This window comes from Gadus morhua, chromosome 2, assembly GCF_902167405.1.
Source record: "Gadus morhua chromosome 2, gadMor3.0, whole genome shotgun sequence".
Taxonomy (NCBI): domain Eukaryota; kingdom Metazoa; phylum Chordata; class Actinopteri; order Gadiformes; family Gadidae; genus Gadus; species Gadus morhua.
The window spans coordinates 22,009,752-22,029,712 of NC_044049.1; the positions used below are offsets into that span (position 1 = coordinate 22,009,752).

Consider the following 19,961-nt stretch of genomic DNA (forward strand, 5'->3'; position numbering starts at 1 on the left):
CATGCGAGAACTTCCTCTAATTGACGTTTCACCTTTGATCTCTGATCTCCCCTGCCAGTTCTTAATGTTCTCTTAGATGAGACCACTGTTTCGCTCTTATTTGCAGGCCAAGCTTTAAATAAGATACAATAATATTTGCATTATATAAAAAATGTACACATTTTCTCAAAAAGGAAGTTTGACTCCAAAATTGTAACCGTGACAAAATGGACGAATGTCGGCTCAAATAGGATATAACACATAATAACGAATAAAAAAAAAAAAAGTACAATGTAATTTATGGTATTCTTATAATCATTGACAGTCCACAGCTGTGTACAGCTGCGCCCTCTGGCGGTAGGGTGACGCATCACACAACTGTCCCTCTGCGCCTTCTAGCCGTGGAGTGACGCATCACACAGCTGTCCCGCTGCGTCCTTTAGCGGTGGAGTGACGCACCACACACCGGTCCAGGGGCGCCCTCTAGCGGTAGAGTGGCGCACCACACCCTGTTACCTTTGACCCCTCCCACCGGAAAACACGTGGTACGGATCCACACACGTTTGTGTCTGCTACAGCAGAGCAGCATGTTTCTCCAGTAAAGTTTAACCATAACTAAGCCTTCTACTTTATCATAAAACCATGGAAGACAAATCGGACTTCAAGATCAACTCCAGGTTCGCCCAGAACTACGAGAAATACCGACAAAAAGAGGAGTTCCAGAGACGTAAGTGGTGGTTTATAGTTTGCCAATGAGCTTAGGGAGCATCAGAATTAGAATCCCTTTAATTAATTCTTATTGTAAACAAGAGTGCAATTCTTAGGCTTGTTCCTCAACAGCCACCTAGCAGCAACAATGCAAGATAAAGTCAATATAGAGAATGGAAAATAAGTTGCAGCATAGATCACAATAATACAATAAGTAATAAGTAATAATAAGAGAAACTAAGACAGTGGTGATAAATAATAATAAGTCATATTAATAATGCAACATTATGGTGACCACAGGGTGTGAAGTGCGAAGCAGGCATGAAGAAGCTACTGATGCTGCTGTGACATAAGGCCCTTTTTAAAGGTGTTAATGATGTGTTTTCCAGTGAAAGACCGCTATGGGGACGTGGGGGACAGCGGGTCCGAGTCATCAGAGTCTGCCTCTGATGACGGTGAGGTGGTGAGTAATCCCTTCACAACACCAGTCCTTCCCTGCTGTCTTCTGTCATGTTGTGTTCACACTGTGTCAGGTTGGACATGAAGACACGTGTTGTTGGTGGTTTTGTCCTCAGGTAGTGAATCCTAAACTGGATCGGGACTTCTACAGAACGCTGTCGTTACTTAAAAAGAAAGACCCAAAGATCTACGAGCAGGATGCCAAGTTCTACTCAGATGAAGGTAGTTATTCCTGTTCACTTCATTTCACAACATCATTATTTTCTCGTCGGCGAATAAATGTAAAAAAAAAGTTGTTTCTTTATACAGTACTCGTTTATTATCCTTTCATCATTGTCCTTTTCCTGCTAATGTAAATGTTCAACATAATTACAATTAATTCCAGATGATTCTGACACCGAGGAGCAGCAGCCCAGCTCCAAGCCGGCGGTGAAGCCCATGTACCTGAAGGACTACGAGAGGAAGGTCATCCTGGAGAAGGGAGGGTGAGTGAGACACGCGTTAGACCGCAGCAACATGCAGCGTCTCCTACGCTATCATACCGGCTAATCTCTCTGTGCCCCCACCCTGCTCTCCATCTCAGTAAATACGAAGATGATGAGGACAGCGAGGAAGATGAGGAAGAGGCTGCTAAGAGACGAGAGGTAAGTTACGTTTAAACACGACCGGCACTGGACAGAAGTCGGGCATCGCATGCAGTCATCTCTATATTCATTACACTGTTTACAGGCTGCAATAGCGCACCAGTGCTGTATATTTTCTATTGCTTTGCTGTTTTTAAATCACGTATCTTCTATATTTTTATATTTCTATATTGTATTGCACTGTTTCTGCATCAATGTCACTTTTTCATTTCACTAAATACTTGTCTGCACGTGACAAATTAAACTGTGTTAGTTTAGTTAGAATAGAAAAGTTTGAATTTCTAATGAGAAAGGGACTGCATTTAAACGTCGCTTTTCTAACCAGTGGCCACTCAAAACGCTTTGCAATATTGCCTAACATTTACTCATTCATGCACACATTCACACACCAACGGTGGTGTCAGCCACTCAGGGTGACAGCCAGTTCGTCAGGAGCAGTCAGGGTGAGGCGTCTCGCTCAGGGACACCTCGACACTCAAGCTAGGAGGAGCCGGGGATCGAACTAGCAGCCTTCCGTTTACCAACCAACCCCCTCTACCTCCTGAGCCCTACCCCCTACAAGCAATCCTAGGACACATTTTTAACGGATCTGTTTGTTTGTTTGTAGAGAGCGGCGTCTCCTAGCTACATCCAGGAGCAGAAGGAACTAAAGGAGAGGTAATGGTCACCTGACCGTCTCTGTGTGTCAGGCCCTCAGCCGGTAATTGAACCACAGCGCTACCTGAGGGAGACTAACCAATCATACGCCTTCCCCAGCTTCCGGAAGTTCATCCACGACAGCGACGATGAGGAGAAGGAGAAGGAGAAGGAGGAGGGGGGGGGGGGAGGAGAGAAGGTGGTGCAGACAGACGGGTTGCTGACCAGGAGGGTGCGCACGGCCGAGGAGAAGGTGAGGAGGAGTCATGATGATGATGATAATGATGATGATGATGAGTTAGACATTACCGCTCAACTCTCCATCATGTACTCATGTAGGACGAGGACCTTATTCACTCAGCCATATCTGTGTTGTAGCCTTCATGTTGTCGTCCTGGACCTAGAGGAACACTGGCAAGTTATGATACCGTGGAATGTACCTGCAAGCATCATGTGTTAATTCATGCATTCATATTCATGTGTGCACCAGGATAAGGACGAGGAGGACTACGTGGAGTGGCTGAAGGGACAGACGGATGTGGAGGGAGCTGAGGAGCTGCAAGACATGGTGAGTGTGTGTGTAATACTGCAATACTGTGTGGAGACGGGACTAAATACTGCAATAGGACGGAATACTGCCGTACTGGGTTGAGACAGAGGTACTTGTGGGACTGAATACTGCAGTACTGTGTTGGGTTAGGTCCAAGTACTGCATTACTGTGTCCCTCAGAGATAACTGAGGTATTAAATACTGTAGTCCTAATACTGCAGTACTGTGTGTTCCTCAGAGGTACCTGAGGTATTAAATACTGCAGTCCTGTGTTAATACGGCAGTACTGTGTGTTCCTCAGAGGTACTTGAGGGAGTTCTGGAGCGACCCCCAGCTGGACGAGAAGGAGCGCTTCCTCAAGGACTTTGTCCTCAACAAGCGCTACCTGGAGGACGAGGAGAAGGAGGGGGACAGGTGAGGAGGCGCAGCCCCCGCTTGGGGAACCGAGCTTTAGGAGTACAGGGACGTTCACAGACCTTTAACAGCTATGGTGTTTGACAGGAGACCTTTGTTAGCAATACATGCATGATTGATTCATGTGATATTAGACAAAACGTTATTTATTTTTTTTGCAATAATCTGCTTACTGTGTTGAACTGCTCACTGTGTTACACTGCTCAAGAGTTGATTATGGTTCCGCGTCGACGCAACACAAGGGGGTTTACGGATCTGTTGCGTCCGCCGCAAGGGCCTGACGTGCTCCTCCAAAAAATGTTAACCTTGCGTCGAGGCGGCAAGGGATGTGATTGGTCCGTTCACTCAAACCCGACGCAGAACCAAAACAGGTTCACCACTGTGTTGAAGCGTCTGCGAGGTCATAAAGTTGCGTCGACGTGGAACCATAACTGTTCCTTAACTGAGTTGAACTGCTAACTGTGGTTAACTGCTAACTGTGGCTGACTGCTAACTGTGGCTGACTGCTAACTGTAAACTGTGTCGCGCCACAGGATCCCGAGCTACGAGGACGTGGTCCAGGAGGAGGTGGAGGACTCTGAGGAGGAGGGCGAGTCGTTCCTGCAGCGGCAGGAGGACTTCGAGAGGAGCTACAACTTCCGTTTCGAGGAGCCGGACTCGCTGGAGATCAAGACGTACCCCCGCAGCATCGCCACCTCGGTGCGAACCAAGGACGACCGCCGGAAGCTGAAGAGGGAGGACGTCAAGGACAGGAAACAGCGGGTACGTCCGACTGTCGTTAACTCAACCCGTGTGTGTGTGTGTGTGTTCGTGTGTTCGTGTGTGTGTGCGTTCCGTTGCTATTTAGCAGATGGTTTCATGCTATTCTTTGGTTGAACCTGATCTATGATGGTGAGATTTGCCTCCCAGTCGGTACAGTCCACTGGGTGGGCGGATCTGTCTGTCAATCACTGGATGTACACTCCCATTTGTGATGTCAGGCTCCCATTTGTGATGTCACTAATGGGTTGATTTTGTAATTGCTAATCATCAGACTTGATGGTATAATTCAATAAATATAACAATCTAAATATAAGGTGTATTTAAATATCTCCACTCGCCCTCCCTGACCTTTTGACCTTTGCCTGTTTAGGAGAAGGAGCAGAAGCAGGAGCAGCTGAAGCAGCTGAAGAACCTGAAGCGAGCGGAGATCATGCAGAAGCTGCAGAAGCTGCAGGAGCTGACGGGGAACCAGCAGCTGGCCTTCAGCCAGGCCGACCTGGACGGGGACTTCGACCCCGGGCAGCATGACGCCCTCATGCAGGTGGGTGGGGAGGGGCATTGCACACGCTCTGGTCACAGGATGCAGTGGCATCCAGGATTCCACTGCGTCCTGGCTCAATAACGAGCTCCCTAGTGAGCCTGACACTAACGAGCTCGTTAGTGAGCCAATAATACCAGAGCTGTACCCGTGTTCTCTCTGTGACCTTCAGTTGTTCTGCTGGTTAGCAGTGAAGTCAGGGGTTCTGTGGCTCTTATTCCTACATGACTTAACGGGGTAGTAATACCGTCTGAGTTAATCTGCTGGCCTCCTCTGTTTTCCAGCAGGTAGAGATGCATGTCTAGAGACTGCTTTCCTAGTTTTAAAAAATAGGGCTCCACTGTTTATAAGTACAAGTAAGATAAAGGCATGAACTACAAGTGTTTTTAAAATTTTAGACTGATAGTCTTTGTTTCAAACTTTCCTACTCTGATTTGAGTTAAGATAGTTCTAGCTATTTTGTATGCCCATTTTTGTATTGTATATATGCATTTTGTTGTGGCTCTTCACTGCCCTGTGGTGGTTGCTTAAGGAGCTACAAGTCTTGGATTGCACACCTGTATTCAGTGTTGATCTGTTAGAAGTTCAGTTTGATTGCCATCCGTATTAAACCAAGTTAGATTTCTCTGACTTTCTCTGACAAGACTGAAGACTTTTATGTTTGCTATAGCTTTCTGCTAAATCTTAAATACATTGCACTTTCTAAAAAGCTTTTTTAACTTTGCCTTTATTTTCTATTTAATACTAAAATGCTTTTTTGACTTTCTATTTTACCCATTTCTTTGCATATGTTTTCTTTTACTTATTTATTATTTTATTTTATTGTATGACAATGTTTAGATGTGAAGCACTTTGAGTCTGCCTTGTGTATGAAAAGTGCTATATAAATAAAGTTGCCTTGCCTTCTCTAGAGATGATGTATCATGTGCAACATAAACTCTGTGTAGATTGTTTTAATAAATCCGTCCATTGATTTTATCATTTTCAGAATTTCTTTGGTGATGAATACTACGGAGACGAGGAGGGGGAGAAGCCTCAGTTTGAGGAGGAAGATGAACTGGAAGGTAAGCGGGTGTTCATGAGAAGAGGTCTTCATGTGTGTGACCTCAGGAATGACTTAGGTATTGCTGGAGTTTTACTCTCTGCGTTAGGTTTGAAGTGTGTGTGTGTGTGTGTGTGTGTGTGTGTGTGTGTGTGTGAAAACGGGTTGTAGACAGAAGGTTTATCGTATCAATCATTAAACTTTTTAAAATGACGTAATTCATTTTTGTATTTAGTTTTTTAGTAAGAACCCTCTGAAAGTGTTCAGGATCTTAGGTTATTATAAGTCCATTCACTTATGTTAGCTTAATCCATGGTCTGTCTTCATTGGTGTCATAACCCCTCCCTCTTCCGCAGAACACTGGAACTGGGACACCTGGAAGGGGGCGGGCGGGGGGGTGGATCAGGAGGGGGAGGGGTGTTACAGTGGGGGGTACGAGGCCCAGGACCCCAACTGTGAAGACCCAGACTTCATCGTGAGTACTTCCTGTTCAGGTTTAACGATGCCATACCTTAAAGGAGATATCCGGCGCAAAATGGATCTGCGTTATGTTTGGTATGATAACGAGTTGGAATGTTCGTTTGGGAGCAAAAAAGCTCACATAGACGCATTCTTAATTATGCTGTTTTAAGCCGATTCTACCAAAACGCTATAAACTTGGAACGACAGGGGCATGTATCATGGTAAAAACCAAATCGCTATTTAAACCACTTACAAGGCTAGAAGTAGCCCGGCACGCAAGCTCTATGTTCGCCAATCTACTTATCGAGTCTTGAAGACAAGATGGCGTCGACGGGTGACTACTGATGGTATTGTGTGTATAAGATGTCCTTTTAAAACAATCTGTACACTTACAAAGTTAGCAATGCCTCGTTTTATATGTTAAGACCCTTTTTTAAAAAATGGTTTAAATAGCGATTTAGTTTTTACTATGAGACATGCCCCTATCGTTCCAAGTTTATAGCGTTTTGGTAGAATCGGCTAAAAACAGCATAATTAAGAATGCGTCTATGAGCTTTTTTGCTCCCAAACGAACATTCCAACTCATTATCAAACCAAACATATCCAAGATCCATTTTACACCGGATTTCTCCTTTAAGTTCATCATTTCAAAGTTAAAGGCCTCATATTTGATGCATGCTGTTCTCTTTGTATGCGAGTGTTGTATAATCTTCCTACAAGTACAAATCTACAAACAATGACTGAATGAAACAATCATGGAGAAACATGAATTGTTATGTCTATCGAATTCTAACCTTCTACAATCTTAGAGTGTTAGAATTTCGAATGTCAGCTTCAAATGTTGAATCTCAGGCAGGCCTCTATTCATCCCATTGGTTGAATGAAAAGTCTACTTCCTGGGCATGGGGATTAAGATGATACTAAAGGTGATACTTAAGTCGATACTTAGAGCGTGCTTAAGGTGATCTTCCTCATGTGGCATGTTAGCTCATCCTGTTAGGACGTTAGGCACCTGGCCAATGCTCACTCAGACTGACCCCAGTTCTAATCCCACCTGTAACCTTGATATCCCCATCACCCCCCACTCTCCATCATCTATAGCTGTGTGTGTATGAAAGTGTCTTCCTGGGTTCTGCGGTGATGATGTCGATTTCCCTGACCTGGTATTGTGGGCCCCGGGGCCCACTCTGACCGGTGTGTGACCTCTGAATCTTCTCTCTGAGCAGACCAGCAAGTAGGCTTTTCTTTCAACCAATGGGATGAATACAAGGCTCGCCTGAGATTAAACATTTGCAGCTAACATTCTAATTCTAAGTTTGTAGAATGTTGGAATTTGATAGACGTAAAATTCTTGTCTCCATGATTGTTTCATTCAGCCAAAGTTTGTAAACTTGTACTTGTAGGAAGATTATAGAGTACTGATCTGTTAAATGGATGTTTAAGAGTTTGGGTCAGTAAAGCTGTAGTCCATTTGGGCATCATGGTGTTGAAGGGGCCCTTAGATGAATGCTGGATAGATCCGTCTACCAGCCGAACCAGTGGACTGGAGCAAATGCTGCTCATCTATCCATCATACATCTAGGTGGACACGCCCACTTGTGATGTCACTAAGGCACAGGAAAGGCAGATTTTAAGAACCTTATTGGCTAAACCCACTTGGGGCTGAATGATTAATCGAATTCAAGCCAACCTCGCAATGTAATAAAATGTAATTTGCATATCACAAAGGCTGTGATAAAAAAAGATATATATGCATTTATTTTAATTTTACAATTCCATAGTGAAATAAAGATGTTATAAATATCAATTCATGCTTCAATTCATCTATAATCCCAATTAGATTATTTCCCACAATCTTTCACCCCGATAGTAAAATGGGGGAAATATCATATATAATATTAATATAACTTGATGTAAGGAAGCAGAAGTTAGTTTGAGGGAGGACGGTGTTGAAGTTTGAGCCACCCTCTCGTCCAATCAGATGGACGCGGACTACGACCCCAGCCAGCCCAGCACCTCCAAGAAGCAGCAGAGGAAGGAGAAGAAGAAGATGAGGAAGGAGGATGTGCCCATGGGCAAGAAGAAACGCAAGTCCCACTTCCTGGACGTCATCTCCCAGGACAAACCAGTGTTCGATCCCAGTAAGTCTGTCAAAGCCAGTGTTCGATCCCAGTGAGTCCCTCAAAGCCCAGCGTTCCATCCAAGTGAGTCCATTCAAAGCCCAGTGTTCCATCCCAGTGAGTCCAGTCAGAGCCCAGTGTTCCATCCCAGTTAGTCCCTCAAAGTTGCAGGCCCCTCAGTCCAGAGCTTAACTCATTCTCGCGTCATGACCCGTCAAGCAACTTTTAGCCAAGGGCCACCAGATATTTTGTCAGAATGTAAAGAATGAACATTTGTTATTCAATCAAACGGACAGGACAAATCACAAATTACTTATGAATCACACGCTACTCTCATAACCTCTAAATGGTACTGTTGAAGCCTTTAGATGGTATTGAGATGTTTTTAGACCTAGTTAGCTGTGTGTTGTGAGGCCTGTAGAATAGATGGTAGTTAGCTCGTAGTTGGCCGTGTGTTGTGAGGCCTGAAGATGGTAGTTAGCTCGTAGTTGGCTTTGGGTTGTGAGGCCTGTAGATGGTAGTTAGCTCGTAGTTGGCTGTGGGATGTGAGGCCTGTAGATGGTAGTTAGCTCGTAGTTGGCTGTGGGTTGTGAGGCCTGTCGATGGTAGTTAGCTCGTAGTTGGCTGTGTGTTGTGAGGCCTGTAGATGGTTGTTAGCTCGTAGTTAGTTGTGTGTTGTGAGGCCTGAAGATGGTAGTTAGCTCGTAGTTGGCTGTGTGTTGTGAGGCCTGTAGATGGTAGTTAGCTCGTAGTTGGCTGTGTGTTGTGAGGCCTGTAGATGGTAGTTAGCTCGTAGTTGGCTGTGTGTTGTGAGGCCTGTAGATGGTAGTTAGCTCGTAGTTGGCTGTGTGTTGTGAGGCCTGTAGATGGTAGTTAGCTCGTAGTTGGCTGTGGGATGTGAGGCCTGTAGATGGTAGTTAGCTCGTAGTTGGCTGTGGGATGTGAGGCCTGTAGATGGTAGTTAGCTCGTAGTTGGCTGTGGGATGTGAGGCCTGTAGATGGTAGTTAGCTCGTAGTTGGCTGTGGGATGTGAGGCCTGTAGATGGTAGTTAGCTCGTAGTTGGCTGTGGGATGTGAGGCCTGTAGATGGTAGTTGGCTTGTAATTGGATGTGGGTTGTGAGGCCTGTAGATGGTAGTTAGCTCGTAGTTGGCTGTAGTTGGCTGTGTTAGGCCTGTAGATGGTAGTTAGCTCATAGTTGGCTGTGTGTTGTGAGGCCTGTAGATGGTAGTTAGCTCGTAGTTGGCTGTGTGTGAGATGAGTGGTGTCCCTGTGTTGTGAGTCGTGCCCCTGACTCCGCCCCTGTCTGTGTTGCAGAGGAGCGGAGCTTCGAGCAGTACCTAGACGAGTTCTACAAGCTGGACTACGAGGACATCATCGACGACCTGCCCTGCCGCTTCCGCTACCGCCAGGTGCTGGCCAACGACTTCGGCCTGTCCACCGACGAGGTGAGGGGGGGGGGGGGGGGGGTCTGGGCACTGGGGGAGGAGTCTGACTGGCGTGGGTCTGGACGGCTTCGACCTCAGAGTATTCGCGCTCAGATATCTTGTGTTTTACTTGTGCATTTCAATAATACATTTATATTTTCATTCAGGGTGTTCAGCAGACCCTTTTATCCAAAGCGACTTGCATTAAGCACATTTGTCTAAGAAAAACGATAATACAATTATATATTGCTGTAGGTACAATAAGGATGTTCTTAGACCCAACAATTGTTCGGTTAAACAATTACAAGTACGTTTGCTGTAATGTGATTGATGGAGGATATCTTTGTACTAGGAGCCATTTTAACATTCCACCCTTTGCACATTTATTTTCAATTAGTCTGGATTAGCCTGTTCTTGAGAACTTGTATTTTACAATTCTCTTGGGGGATTTATTGATGGGCCATAGCGTGTCTTTCAAATGTAAATCACTCTGAATGAAGACATCGTTATAAACTTGAGGGTTATTCTGATGCAGTATTGTATGCGTAGCAACAGTTTGAAGCTGAGGTGCTTAATAATACTTAAGGTAATGCTTAAGGTGATACTTAAAGCGTTCTTACTGTGCAGTTTCTCATGTGGCTTGTTAGCTCATCCTGTTAGGACGTTAGTCACTTGGCTTAGCGCTGAATCAGATGAACCCCGGTTCTAATCCCACCTACACCCTCGATATCCCCGCTCTCTCACCCTCTACTGTCCAATCAAGATAAAGATGTTGTATGAAAGTGTGTCCTGGGTTCTGCGGTGATGATGCGATCTCCCTGACCTGGTATTGGGGGCCCCGGGGCCCGCTCTGACCGGTGTATGACGTCTGAATCTTCTCTCTGAGCAGACCAGGAATACTTTTCATTCTCCCAAATTGGGAATTAGTTTGTATTTTTTTGACAAATGTACTACTTCACCAAGGGATTGATGTGAGGTGTTTTTTACTAACTGACTACATATCTAACTTATTTCTACATTACACACTCCAGGCCAACCAATAAACTGCCACAGTTCTTAAGGATATGTTTTGATTTCTAAATACCTTCGTTGATAAGCTTGTATAACGTTTATAATCCTTTACAAGCAACTCAAAGAGGCTTATCCACATCCCACCTGGCTGTGGAGGGAGAGACGCGTTAAGGGACGTGACTGCTCACAAAGCAGGCCTGATGCTCATGGTTTCCTGTCATCAGATCCTGAAGGCGGAGGAGAAAGACCTGAACCGCTGGTGCTCCCTGAAGAAGACGTGCATGTTCCGGTCGGACCACGAGGAAAAGTGTGACCTGCAGAACTACCGGATCAAAGCCCAGAACACGAAGAGGAAGCAGGAGATCCTGCCCTCCGTCTACAACGAGTACGTTTCGGAACACATGACTGTTCTAATGAGCAGACATCTCTGGTTCCATTGAACACGCTACACTAATGTAATCTACCGCGGGTCGAATAATGTTCTCTTATTCATAACCTGCCTTTTTAAACCGCTGTATAAATGCTCTGCAGAGTTCCTAAATCATAATCATTATGTTAACTCGGGTGATCGATCATACATGAGCCGCCATTTTGTCAATGTCCCCTGAGAGTAAACATTGAGGGCCTTATATCAAAATTAAAGCGCGTTATTAACATTGTCTCTGCCGTCCTGATCTCCAGGGAGGAGCAGGAACCCAAGGGCAGGAAGCGGCGCCGGGTAAAGAGCGCCGAGAAGAACGCCGCGGACCCCAGCGGGGCCACGGACGCCGCCGGGGCCCTCGGAGAACCAGGGGCCCTCAGAGAACCGTCCGCCCAGGAGGAGGACGAGGGAGAGCTCCTCACACAGAAGAACAAGACTCTGGAACCGGAGGTGCCGCAGGAGGAGAAGGAGGAGGAAGGAGGTGCTCCAGCGGCGGGCTCCGTCGCCGCCGCGCCGGAGGACCAGAGGAAGGGGGTGAAGACGCTGCGGCGGCCCCTCCAGAGGCAGCGGCGCCTCGGGAAGCGGGGGGCGGCGGCGGGGCCCCTCCGGGTCCGGGTGGGCTCCCAGCTGTTTAGCGGACAGAGGCTGAAGGCGTACGGGCTGAACCCCAAGAGGCTCCACGGCCGGCAGGTGTTCCAGCAGGCTCAGCGGTCCCAGGAGAGGAGGCGGAGGAAGAAGACCCCCAAGGACTGAGCGGAGCTGGGAGGGTGGGCGTCTGTGGAGGGATTCTGACCCCAATAATGGACACTCAAAAGATTTGTATACATTTTCACTATTGTGTGTTTTGACTAGATGGTTTTTCAGCTGATTGGTTTGAGGCCCAAGTCATCTTGGCTTTGAAATGTAGAAATATTTTTGAGAACATTTTGTTAAATTATCAATGAACACATTTGTATTGATTTTTTTTATTGTCATTCGATTTGGTTACTTCTAGCTAAAATATAATTGTTATATCTTACAAGATACTTGTATATGAAAAAATAAATCCTGATGTAATGACCACATGTACAAAATGTCTTGAGTTTGTTATTAAGTATACCTTCAATTTATAACGATTTTTTTAAATTGTTTATCCAGAGGTGCTTGTAGATTATATAGGGTCAACTTTACATCGAGAAAGCTTCATGGACCGGGTAGCTTGTGTAATTAATTGGTAAGTAACGTGAGTTCCTGGGTTCTGTGCTGATGGTAATGTTTCAGATCCGGTGCTGCTGCCTCCTAGTGGTTGGTTCTGACAAGACATGACAATCGTTTTGGAGCAGAAAAGCAACCATGAAATTATAAAACGCAAAAATATAAGTAAAAATCTACTGTAATAAGTTTCAGGAAATGTTATTTTGATTGACGTGGGTCACGAGGACGTATGTTCCTTGCAAAGGTGTGTGTTTTGTCTATATTATAGGATGTATATATGAGGAATATAGGAGCTGAATCAGAACAGCAGAGGTTTGTCCCCTCAAGAACCTAATGCATTTATTTGGATGGAAAGATGTTCCATGGCTGAATCGGGTAAGTATGTTTATCGAAACGTACCGGTATTTCAGCCACGAAGATGTCAAACTACATCCAAAGGTATTCGTTACACATTTAACCAAGATTTCAACTATAGATTTATAAAATCTTTTTTGGGGGCTTTTATTTCGTAGGAAAACGGAAACGGAAGTTGCGTTTATGGCGCGCTGACATCCTTGTTTTGAATCTCCCATTTTCGGAAACTTGTTCTCAACAGGGAGCGGTATGTATCATGAAGCGTTATGTAACCGATATATTCCGTTGCCATTGAGTATCTTCAGCACAGCGGTTGACATATTTAAGAGGTTAACGATACGAAAAGTTCAATAAGTTATACGTTCGTCGGGTTAATGTGACGCTATCGTTAGCCGCCTAGCTCTGGTCGGTGTGAGTGAACGGGTACATGAATAACGCAACTCTTATTTTGTATTCGTAAAGCTGTGTGTGTGTGTGTGTGTGTGTTTTTGCGTGTATGTATGTATTGTGTGTGTGTATATATATATGTGTGTGTGTGTGTGTGTGTGTGTATATATACTATGTATGTGTATATATGTTTGTGTATATACACTCACCGGCCACTTTATTAGGTACACCTGTCCAACTACTCGTGAATGCAAATTTCTAATAAGCCAATCACATGGCAGCAACTCAATGCATTTAGGCATGTAGACTTGGTCAAGACGATCTGCTGCAGTTCAAACCGAGCATCAGAAGGGGGAAGAAAGGTGATTTAAGTGACTTTGAACGTGGGATGGTTGTTTGTGCCAGACGGGCTGGTCTAAGTATTTCAGAAAATGCTGATCTACTGGGATTTTCACGCACAACCATCTCTAGGGTTTACAGAGAATGGTCCGAAAAAGAGAAAATATCCAGTGAGCGGCAGTTCTGTGGGCGCAAATGCCTTGTTGATGCCAGAGGTCAGAGGAGAATGGCCAGACTGGTTCGAGCTGATAGAAAGGCAACAGTAACTCAAATAACCACTCGTTACAACCGAGGTATGCAGAAGAGCATCTCTGAATGCACAACACGTCGAACTTTGAGGCGGTTGGACTACAGCAGCAGAAGACCACATCGGGTGCCACTCCTGTCGGCTAAGAACAGGAAACTGAGGCTACAATTCGCACAGGTTCACCAAAATTGGACAATAGAAGATTGGAAAAGGGTTGCCTGGTCTGATGAGTCTCGATTTCGGCTGCGACATTCGGATGGTAGGGTCAGAATTTGGCGTAAACAACATGACAGCATGGGGGATCCATCCTACCTTGTATCAACGGTTCAGGCTGGTGGTGGTGGTGCAATGGTGTGGGGGATATTTTCTTGGCACACTTTGGGCCCCTTAGTGCTAATTGAGCATCGTGTCAACGCCACAGCCTACCTGAGTATTGTTGCTGTCATGACCACAGTGTACCCATCTTCTGATGGCTACTTCCAGCAGGATAACGCGCCATGTCATAGAGCGCGAATCATCTCAGACTGGTTTCTTGAATATGATAATGAGTTCACTGTACTCAAATGGCCTCCACAGTCACCAGATGTCAATCCAATAGAGCCCCTTTAGGATGTGGTGGAACGGGAGATTCACATCATGGATGTGCAGCCGACAAATCTGCAGCAACTGCGTGATGCTATCATGTCAATATGGACCAAACTCTATGAGGAATGTTTCCAGTACCTTGTTGATTCTATGCCACAAAGGATTAAGGCAGTTCGGAAGGCAAAAGGGGGTCCAACCCGGTACTAGCAGGGTGTACCTAATAAAGTGGCCGGTGAGTGTAGATAGATAGAGAGAGAAGCCTGATTGTGTTTATTTTTCTATGCAGTATACCTGTGTCAATGGCTCAGGCTCATAACTTCTTTGAGCTGGAGGAGACGACCGGGTCTCTGGTCGGGCTGATCAACAGTAGCAAGGCGGAGAACCTGCTGCAGCTCATCAAGAACCAGACGCTGGCGTTCCACGAGCAGCACGTGGAGACCAGTCACCTGCTGCTGCAGATCCTCAGAGGTGGGGGGGCCCGTGACGATCCACGATTTAATGATGATCTGTTAATGTGACCTCGGGGCACTGTGATGCCCTGTGTCGTGTATTACTGTACGTTCTCTAGATGCTTTTGGGGGGTGTGTGTGTGTGTGTGTGTGTGTGTGTGTCTGTGTGTGATGACTATTAAGGGGCAGCGTTTGATTGTGCCGAGGTGATTATTACATTCAAACTATAAATAACAAGAGGGGAGGATGATCTAGTCTAGTGTGTTTGACTCCCAGACCTGAAGTTCTCGATTCAAACCCCGATGTTGAGGCCCACCTCCAAGCATCGCTCAACAAGAGGCTCTGATCTCTGCCTGCTCCTTCATCGGAGTTCATCAAGTCGCTCTGGATACAAGCGTCTCCTAAATGACTTAATGCTAAGGAATCATCAAATGCAGCCGGGTTCTCATGTCCAGGAAAACAGATCTTAAAAACGTGTTGCGACGTATGGAAACTAGGGATCGACCGATACAGATTTTTTAGGGCCGATACGATACCGATATTTTTTCATCAGCCTTAGCCGATACGCCGATACGCCGATACCGATATTTAGAGCCGATACTACTTTTTTTTTTTTTTTTTTTTTGTTTTGCTCCCTCAATCATAAAAATTACACTGATAACAAATGTTACAAGTCTCAATTAAAAAAAAGGAACATTTATTGAATTTCAATATAAAAAACTATATTTAACAAATAGTAAAAACAGGTGAGGTAGAACAAGTAAAAAAAAAAAAAAAAAAAAAAAAAAAAAATCGGCGAAAATCGGCTGTGTATCGGCCGATACCGATACACGTAAAAACCGCGAATATCGGCCGATAATATCGGCCGACCGATATATCGGTCGATCCCTAATGGAAACAACTGGTGGTACTTTGGTAGCTCGAACACGCGTAGGTCGGAGGTGACGCGTTTCCCATTCCGACTTTCCAACTTACAACGCATCTTAACACCATAGTGTTTGTGATGCTCTCTATGTAGTAAACGAGTCATGATGTGACGGTATCGGATCGACGCCTAGGCCCGACACCCGATATTGCATTTTAGGCAGTTTCTGAGGAATTTCGGATACTGGCATCGATATCGGAAAACAACTCTAGCTGGGACTCCCAAAGACCCCAGGCACTAGACTAGGGATCGACCGATATATCGGTCGGCCGATATTATCGGCCGATATTCGCGTTTTTTACGTGTATCGGTATCGGCCGATACGCGGCCGATTTTCGCCGATTTTTTTTTAAAATTTTTTTTTATTTATTTTTATTTTTTTACTTGTTCTACCTCACCTATTTTTACTATTTGTTAAATATAGTTTTTTATATTGAAGTTCAATAAATGTTCCTTTTTTTTAATTGAGACTTGTAACATTTGTTATCAGTGTAATTTTTATGATTGAGGGAGCAAAAAAAAAAAAAAAAAAAAAAGTAGTATCGGCTCTAAATATCGGTATCGGCGTATCGGCTAAGGCTGATGAAAAAATATCGGTATCGTATCGGCCCTAAAAAATCCGTATCGGTCGATCCCTACACTAGACCAGCCCCCCCCCCCCCCCCCCCCTCCCACACACACACACACACACACATGGATCCTCCGCCCGTGGGGCCCCGGGCGGGGGGTCCTGGTGTCTGCGGTGGTCTCTAAGCCCCCTGTGCTCCCCAGATGTGGGGCAGGTGGAGGAGGATGTGTGCCAGGGGCTGCTGGACACGGTGGAGCAGAGGAACATGATGGAGGAGGAGCTGGGGCTGGTGACGGAGCAGCTGGAGCAATGCATGGCCAAGGAACAGTTCTCAGAGTCAGAGCTCCAGTATCCTTTCATTCTGTGTGTGTGTGTAGTGTTTATATTATTGTGTAGTGTGTGTGTGTGTGTGATATGTCAAGCGTTTGTATCTATAGTGATATGAGTGAGTGTGTGTGGTCTGAGTATACTGTGTGTGGTGTTGTGTCATGTATATTCTGTGTGTGTGTGTGTGTGGAGGGCAAATGACTCTAAAAACTTTATGAAAAATATTCAACAAGTGTAACAGATCTGTAGTGCCCGGTTTGAAGACATGACCAGCTCTCAGCACATCCCTCTCAACCCTGGTGCAATGCTAGCCTGGTTTAACCCCGTTTCATTAGTTGTGGGTTTGTCAGCCTGTTTATAGTCCTTAACCGTTCCCCTCAGGTTCCTGCAGAGGGAGCTAGAGAGCTTGAAGAGCAGTCAGCAGGAGCTGCTGGAGCTGCAGCAGGAAGTGGACGAGGACACCACTGAGGTCATCCCCTCCGCCGTGTAGGTCTCCCAGCAGCACTCGACACTAGGAAACATAATTAACCAGATGAGGTGGACCTGGGTTATAATGAGTCACCTCTATAGAATTTGATTTCATGAGGCTAGTTGGCCTGGTCCTACTTTAGTTAATCAGCTGAAGATCACCAACTCAATGGAGAATAAGGAACCCAGGACTCAAAAGTAACGCAAGGGGGGGGGGGGGGGTTACGTTTGTATCGCCCCTGGATGCAGCAATGCATTTTGTAGTCAAAAACCAGGGAAAGATGGTCCTCTCATGCTTTGAGTGGTCCCTCTTCGTTGGACAGCCGTACTGAAAGCAGAGAATCCTCTGGTTAACCACGATTCAAGTGTTTATGAGGAGCACTTGGTAAACCATGATTGTGTGGAGGAGAGGGTTCTTAATCATGCAGACCAAGCATGATTAAGCATGGAATTATTATTAGCATGGAATATCACAGATTACACTGACAAAGCAGTTACAAAAGTATCTACACAATCTATTCTGTTGATTACCATTAACCTAGAGCTGTAGCAATATTAAGTCCTTAATAAAGAGCTGATCGACCCTCCAGCGTATGGGTCTTCATAATGGGTCGACTCCCTTGGTTAATGGGTTCTTATTAAGAGCCATGTCTGCTCTCATGCAAAATGTCTCCTTTCTCCATTACCTCTATGTATCTCCAAACTGGTGGGAGTTGCTTTCTCTGTGTTTATGTCTCTTTTATTGAGGGATATCGATGTCAGAGGAATGTCCTCCAGGGCTCTGGGTGAGGTGTTATCTCCACCACTGTGATGCTGTCAGGACCTCGGTTTAAATAAAGCTCACACTCTAGGCTCAGTTTCTTATCTGAATCCACGTTTTTGATGTGTCTGACTATCGTTCCGACTGCACCCGACTCCTAAAATCACAGCGGCTCACAGGGGAAATATTTTCCTTGCAACCCCCCCCCCCCCCTTACAGCACAGGGACTCAAAGCAAACACGTTCCCTGCATGCAGCAGTGAAACGCAGTGAACCCAGTCAAGGGAGAATGAGGCCACTGAATTAAAACCGGATTGATTTGCATCCAGATTAGTCACGGCCCTTTTACCGTAGTCAAATCGAAGATGCGAGATTCAAATGTGGCATATCAAGACTCATGTATCAAGAATTGAATATTTTTCGCTGGGACCAGCCTGCTTGACTCGATGATCATCATGCGCACTCACACACACACACACACACTCTCACACTCCTCGGTGTAATGAGTCTTCTTTCCTCTCCTCAGATACCTGTCCCAGCTGTACCACAAGGTGACCCGGATCAAGTGGGAGCACCAAGACCCCCCCCACCTGCTGAGAGGAGGTAGGCTCCTCGCTACACCGTCGCTTACCATCTGCACGCAGGGCATTTAGCAGACGCTTTTATCCAAAGCGACTTACAGTAAGTACATTTGTCAGAAGAAGGCGGGAAACGACACTATATCTCTCTGGGTACAGTAAGGATGTTCATAGAGCAAAGTGCCAAGCACTAACAATCACTAGGTTAACCCATTCCCCGTATGCAACAGATAGCTAGGGTACGATGCTACACAATGGGCATATAAAATACAATAAGGGGGAGCGGGGGTGGCTCTGCAGAGTCTCGGTTGCCCTTCAACATCGCTTCCCCTCGGCAGCGCGAAGCTCGTCTGAATATTGTGGTCACAATAACGCTTGTGGTTGCTGGTTTCCTCGCAGTGCACTACGGAGCTGAGCTGGCCACGCCCATCCTCATCGACACAACGACGTGCTCGCCATGTGACGTCAGCAACCAGCTGTGGGGCCTGGTGTCCACTGAGTGGTAGAGGATGGACAGCCCCGACACAACGTTTTGTGTGCCTGTGTATTTTCTTGTGTTTTGTGTATGGTCTTGTCTCTTGTTTCTTGTGTTTATGGTGCGTCTTGTAAAATAAAGTATTATTTTATTCCGAAAGCTTTATGTGTTGGCCGATTCTTGAACAGAGAACAGAGTGATACTTTTGAAGTTGTTGTTGGACTTTTGAAGTCCAATAACTGATCTCATGGGTGGCTTATGGCTCAGGAGGCGGAGCAGGTTGCTAGTTCGACCTCCTAGCTCAAGTGAGTGTCGAGGTGTCCCTGAGCATGACACCTCACCCTGACTACTCCCGACGAGCTGGCTGTCGCCTTGCGTGGCTGACAACGCCCTCGGTGTGTGACCGTGTGCATGAATGGGTGAATGTGTGGCAGTATTGTAAAGCGCTTTGAACGGCCACTGGTTAGAAAAGCTCTGTATAAATTCACCATCTCTCTCACAGGTGTACACTCATGAATTACATAGTGCAAGCTGTTGCTACAGTGTTTTACTCTGTAAATAGTCAAATGCAACACCTATTGTGTATGTTTCGATTGATGTAACGTTGTGGCCAATTGCAGCACAGAGAGGCAGATTGATGCGGAGCCTCGCGTGCCTACCGAGTCTTGTTTGCTCATCTCAGGACTTGGCATTTACAGCCATGAGAACGGCAACTGTACGCCTCCTGTGGTTTCATGGTGGAGGGGGCATGTGGTAGTTCACATCTTGACTAGACGCTTTTACCCTCTGTCGGTTGCGTGGGGGGGGCTCAACGCGTTGAGCGAGCTGCGATTGAAAGGAAGGAAAACCACATTCTGCATCATTTCTTAAATCTCAGGTCTTGTTGAATTTGGCGACTTCAATTTGAAACGCAAACTGTTCTTATGCTATATATATATATGCTGTGTGTACAGTATATATATATATATATATATATATATATATATATATATATATTTGTGTGTATATGTACAGTATATATATATGTGTGTATATGTACAGTGTATATATATATGTATATATATGTATATGTATATATGTGTGTATATATATGTATATGTATGTATATATATATGTATGTATATATATGTATAT

The 19,961-nt window shown here is 45.4% G+C and overlaps 2 protein-coding genes and 2 non-coding genes across 4 annotated transcripts; all 4 read left to right on the top strand.

The window, feature by feature from the left end:
• The first annotated feature begins 506 nt into the window (after positions 1 to 506).
• Positions 507 to 12,236, top strand: kri1 (KRI1 homolog). The gene is made up of 17 exons (XM_030344813.1): positions 507 to 706; positions 1,077 to 1,150; positions 1,263 to 1,368; positions 1,532 to 1,631; positions 1,730 to 1,790; positions 2,398 to 2,447; positions 2,547 to 2,679; positions 2,917 to 2,994; positions 3,278 to 3,390; positions 3,924 to 4,152; positions 4,523 to 4,693; positions 5,679 to 5,754; positions 6,089 to 6,207; positions 8,176 to 8,335; positions 9,631 to 9,761; positions 10,976 to 11,136; positions 11,433 to 12,236. Exons 1-17 carry the CDS (start codon positions 622 to 624, stop codon positions 11,923 to 11,925), a joined length of 2,340 nt encoding a protein of 779 aa, XP_030200673.1. The 5' UTR covers positions 507 to 621; the 3' UTR covers positions 11,926 to 12,236.
• LOC115539481 (Z30 small nucleolar RNA) lies at positions 7,327 to 7,420 on the top strand. Its single transcript, XR_003975931.1, has one exon. It is a non-coding gene; the product is annotated as a Z30 small nucleolar RNA (small nucleolar RNA).
• LOC115539483 (Z30 small nucleolar RNA) lies at positions 10,537 to 10,629 on the top strand. The gene has a single exon (XR_003975933.1). It is a non-coding gene; the product is annotated as a Z30 small nucleolar RNA (small nucleolar RNA).
• Positions 12,237 to 12,883: 647 nt separating the features above from the next.
• On the top strand, positions 12,884 to 18,986 carry spc24 (SPC24 component of NDC80 kinetochore complex). Its single transcript, XM_030344824.1, has 6 exons — positions 12,884 to 12,967; positions 14,565 to 14,746; positions 16,424 to 16,568; positions 16,929 to 17,033; positions 18,301 to 18,377; positions 18,752 to 18,986. The coding sequence occupies exons 2-6, from the start codon at positions 14,578 to 14,580 to the stop codon at positions 18,856 to 18,858; spliced, it is 603 nt and encodes a 200-aa protein (XP_030200684.1). The 5' UTR covers positions 12,884 to 12,967; positions 14,565 to 14,577; the 3' UTR covers positions 18,859 to 18,986.
• The last annotated feature ends 975 nt before the right edge of the window (positions 18,987 to 19,961 follow it).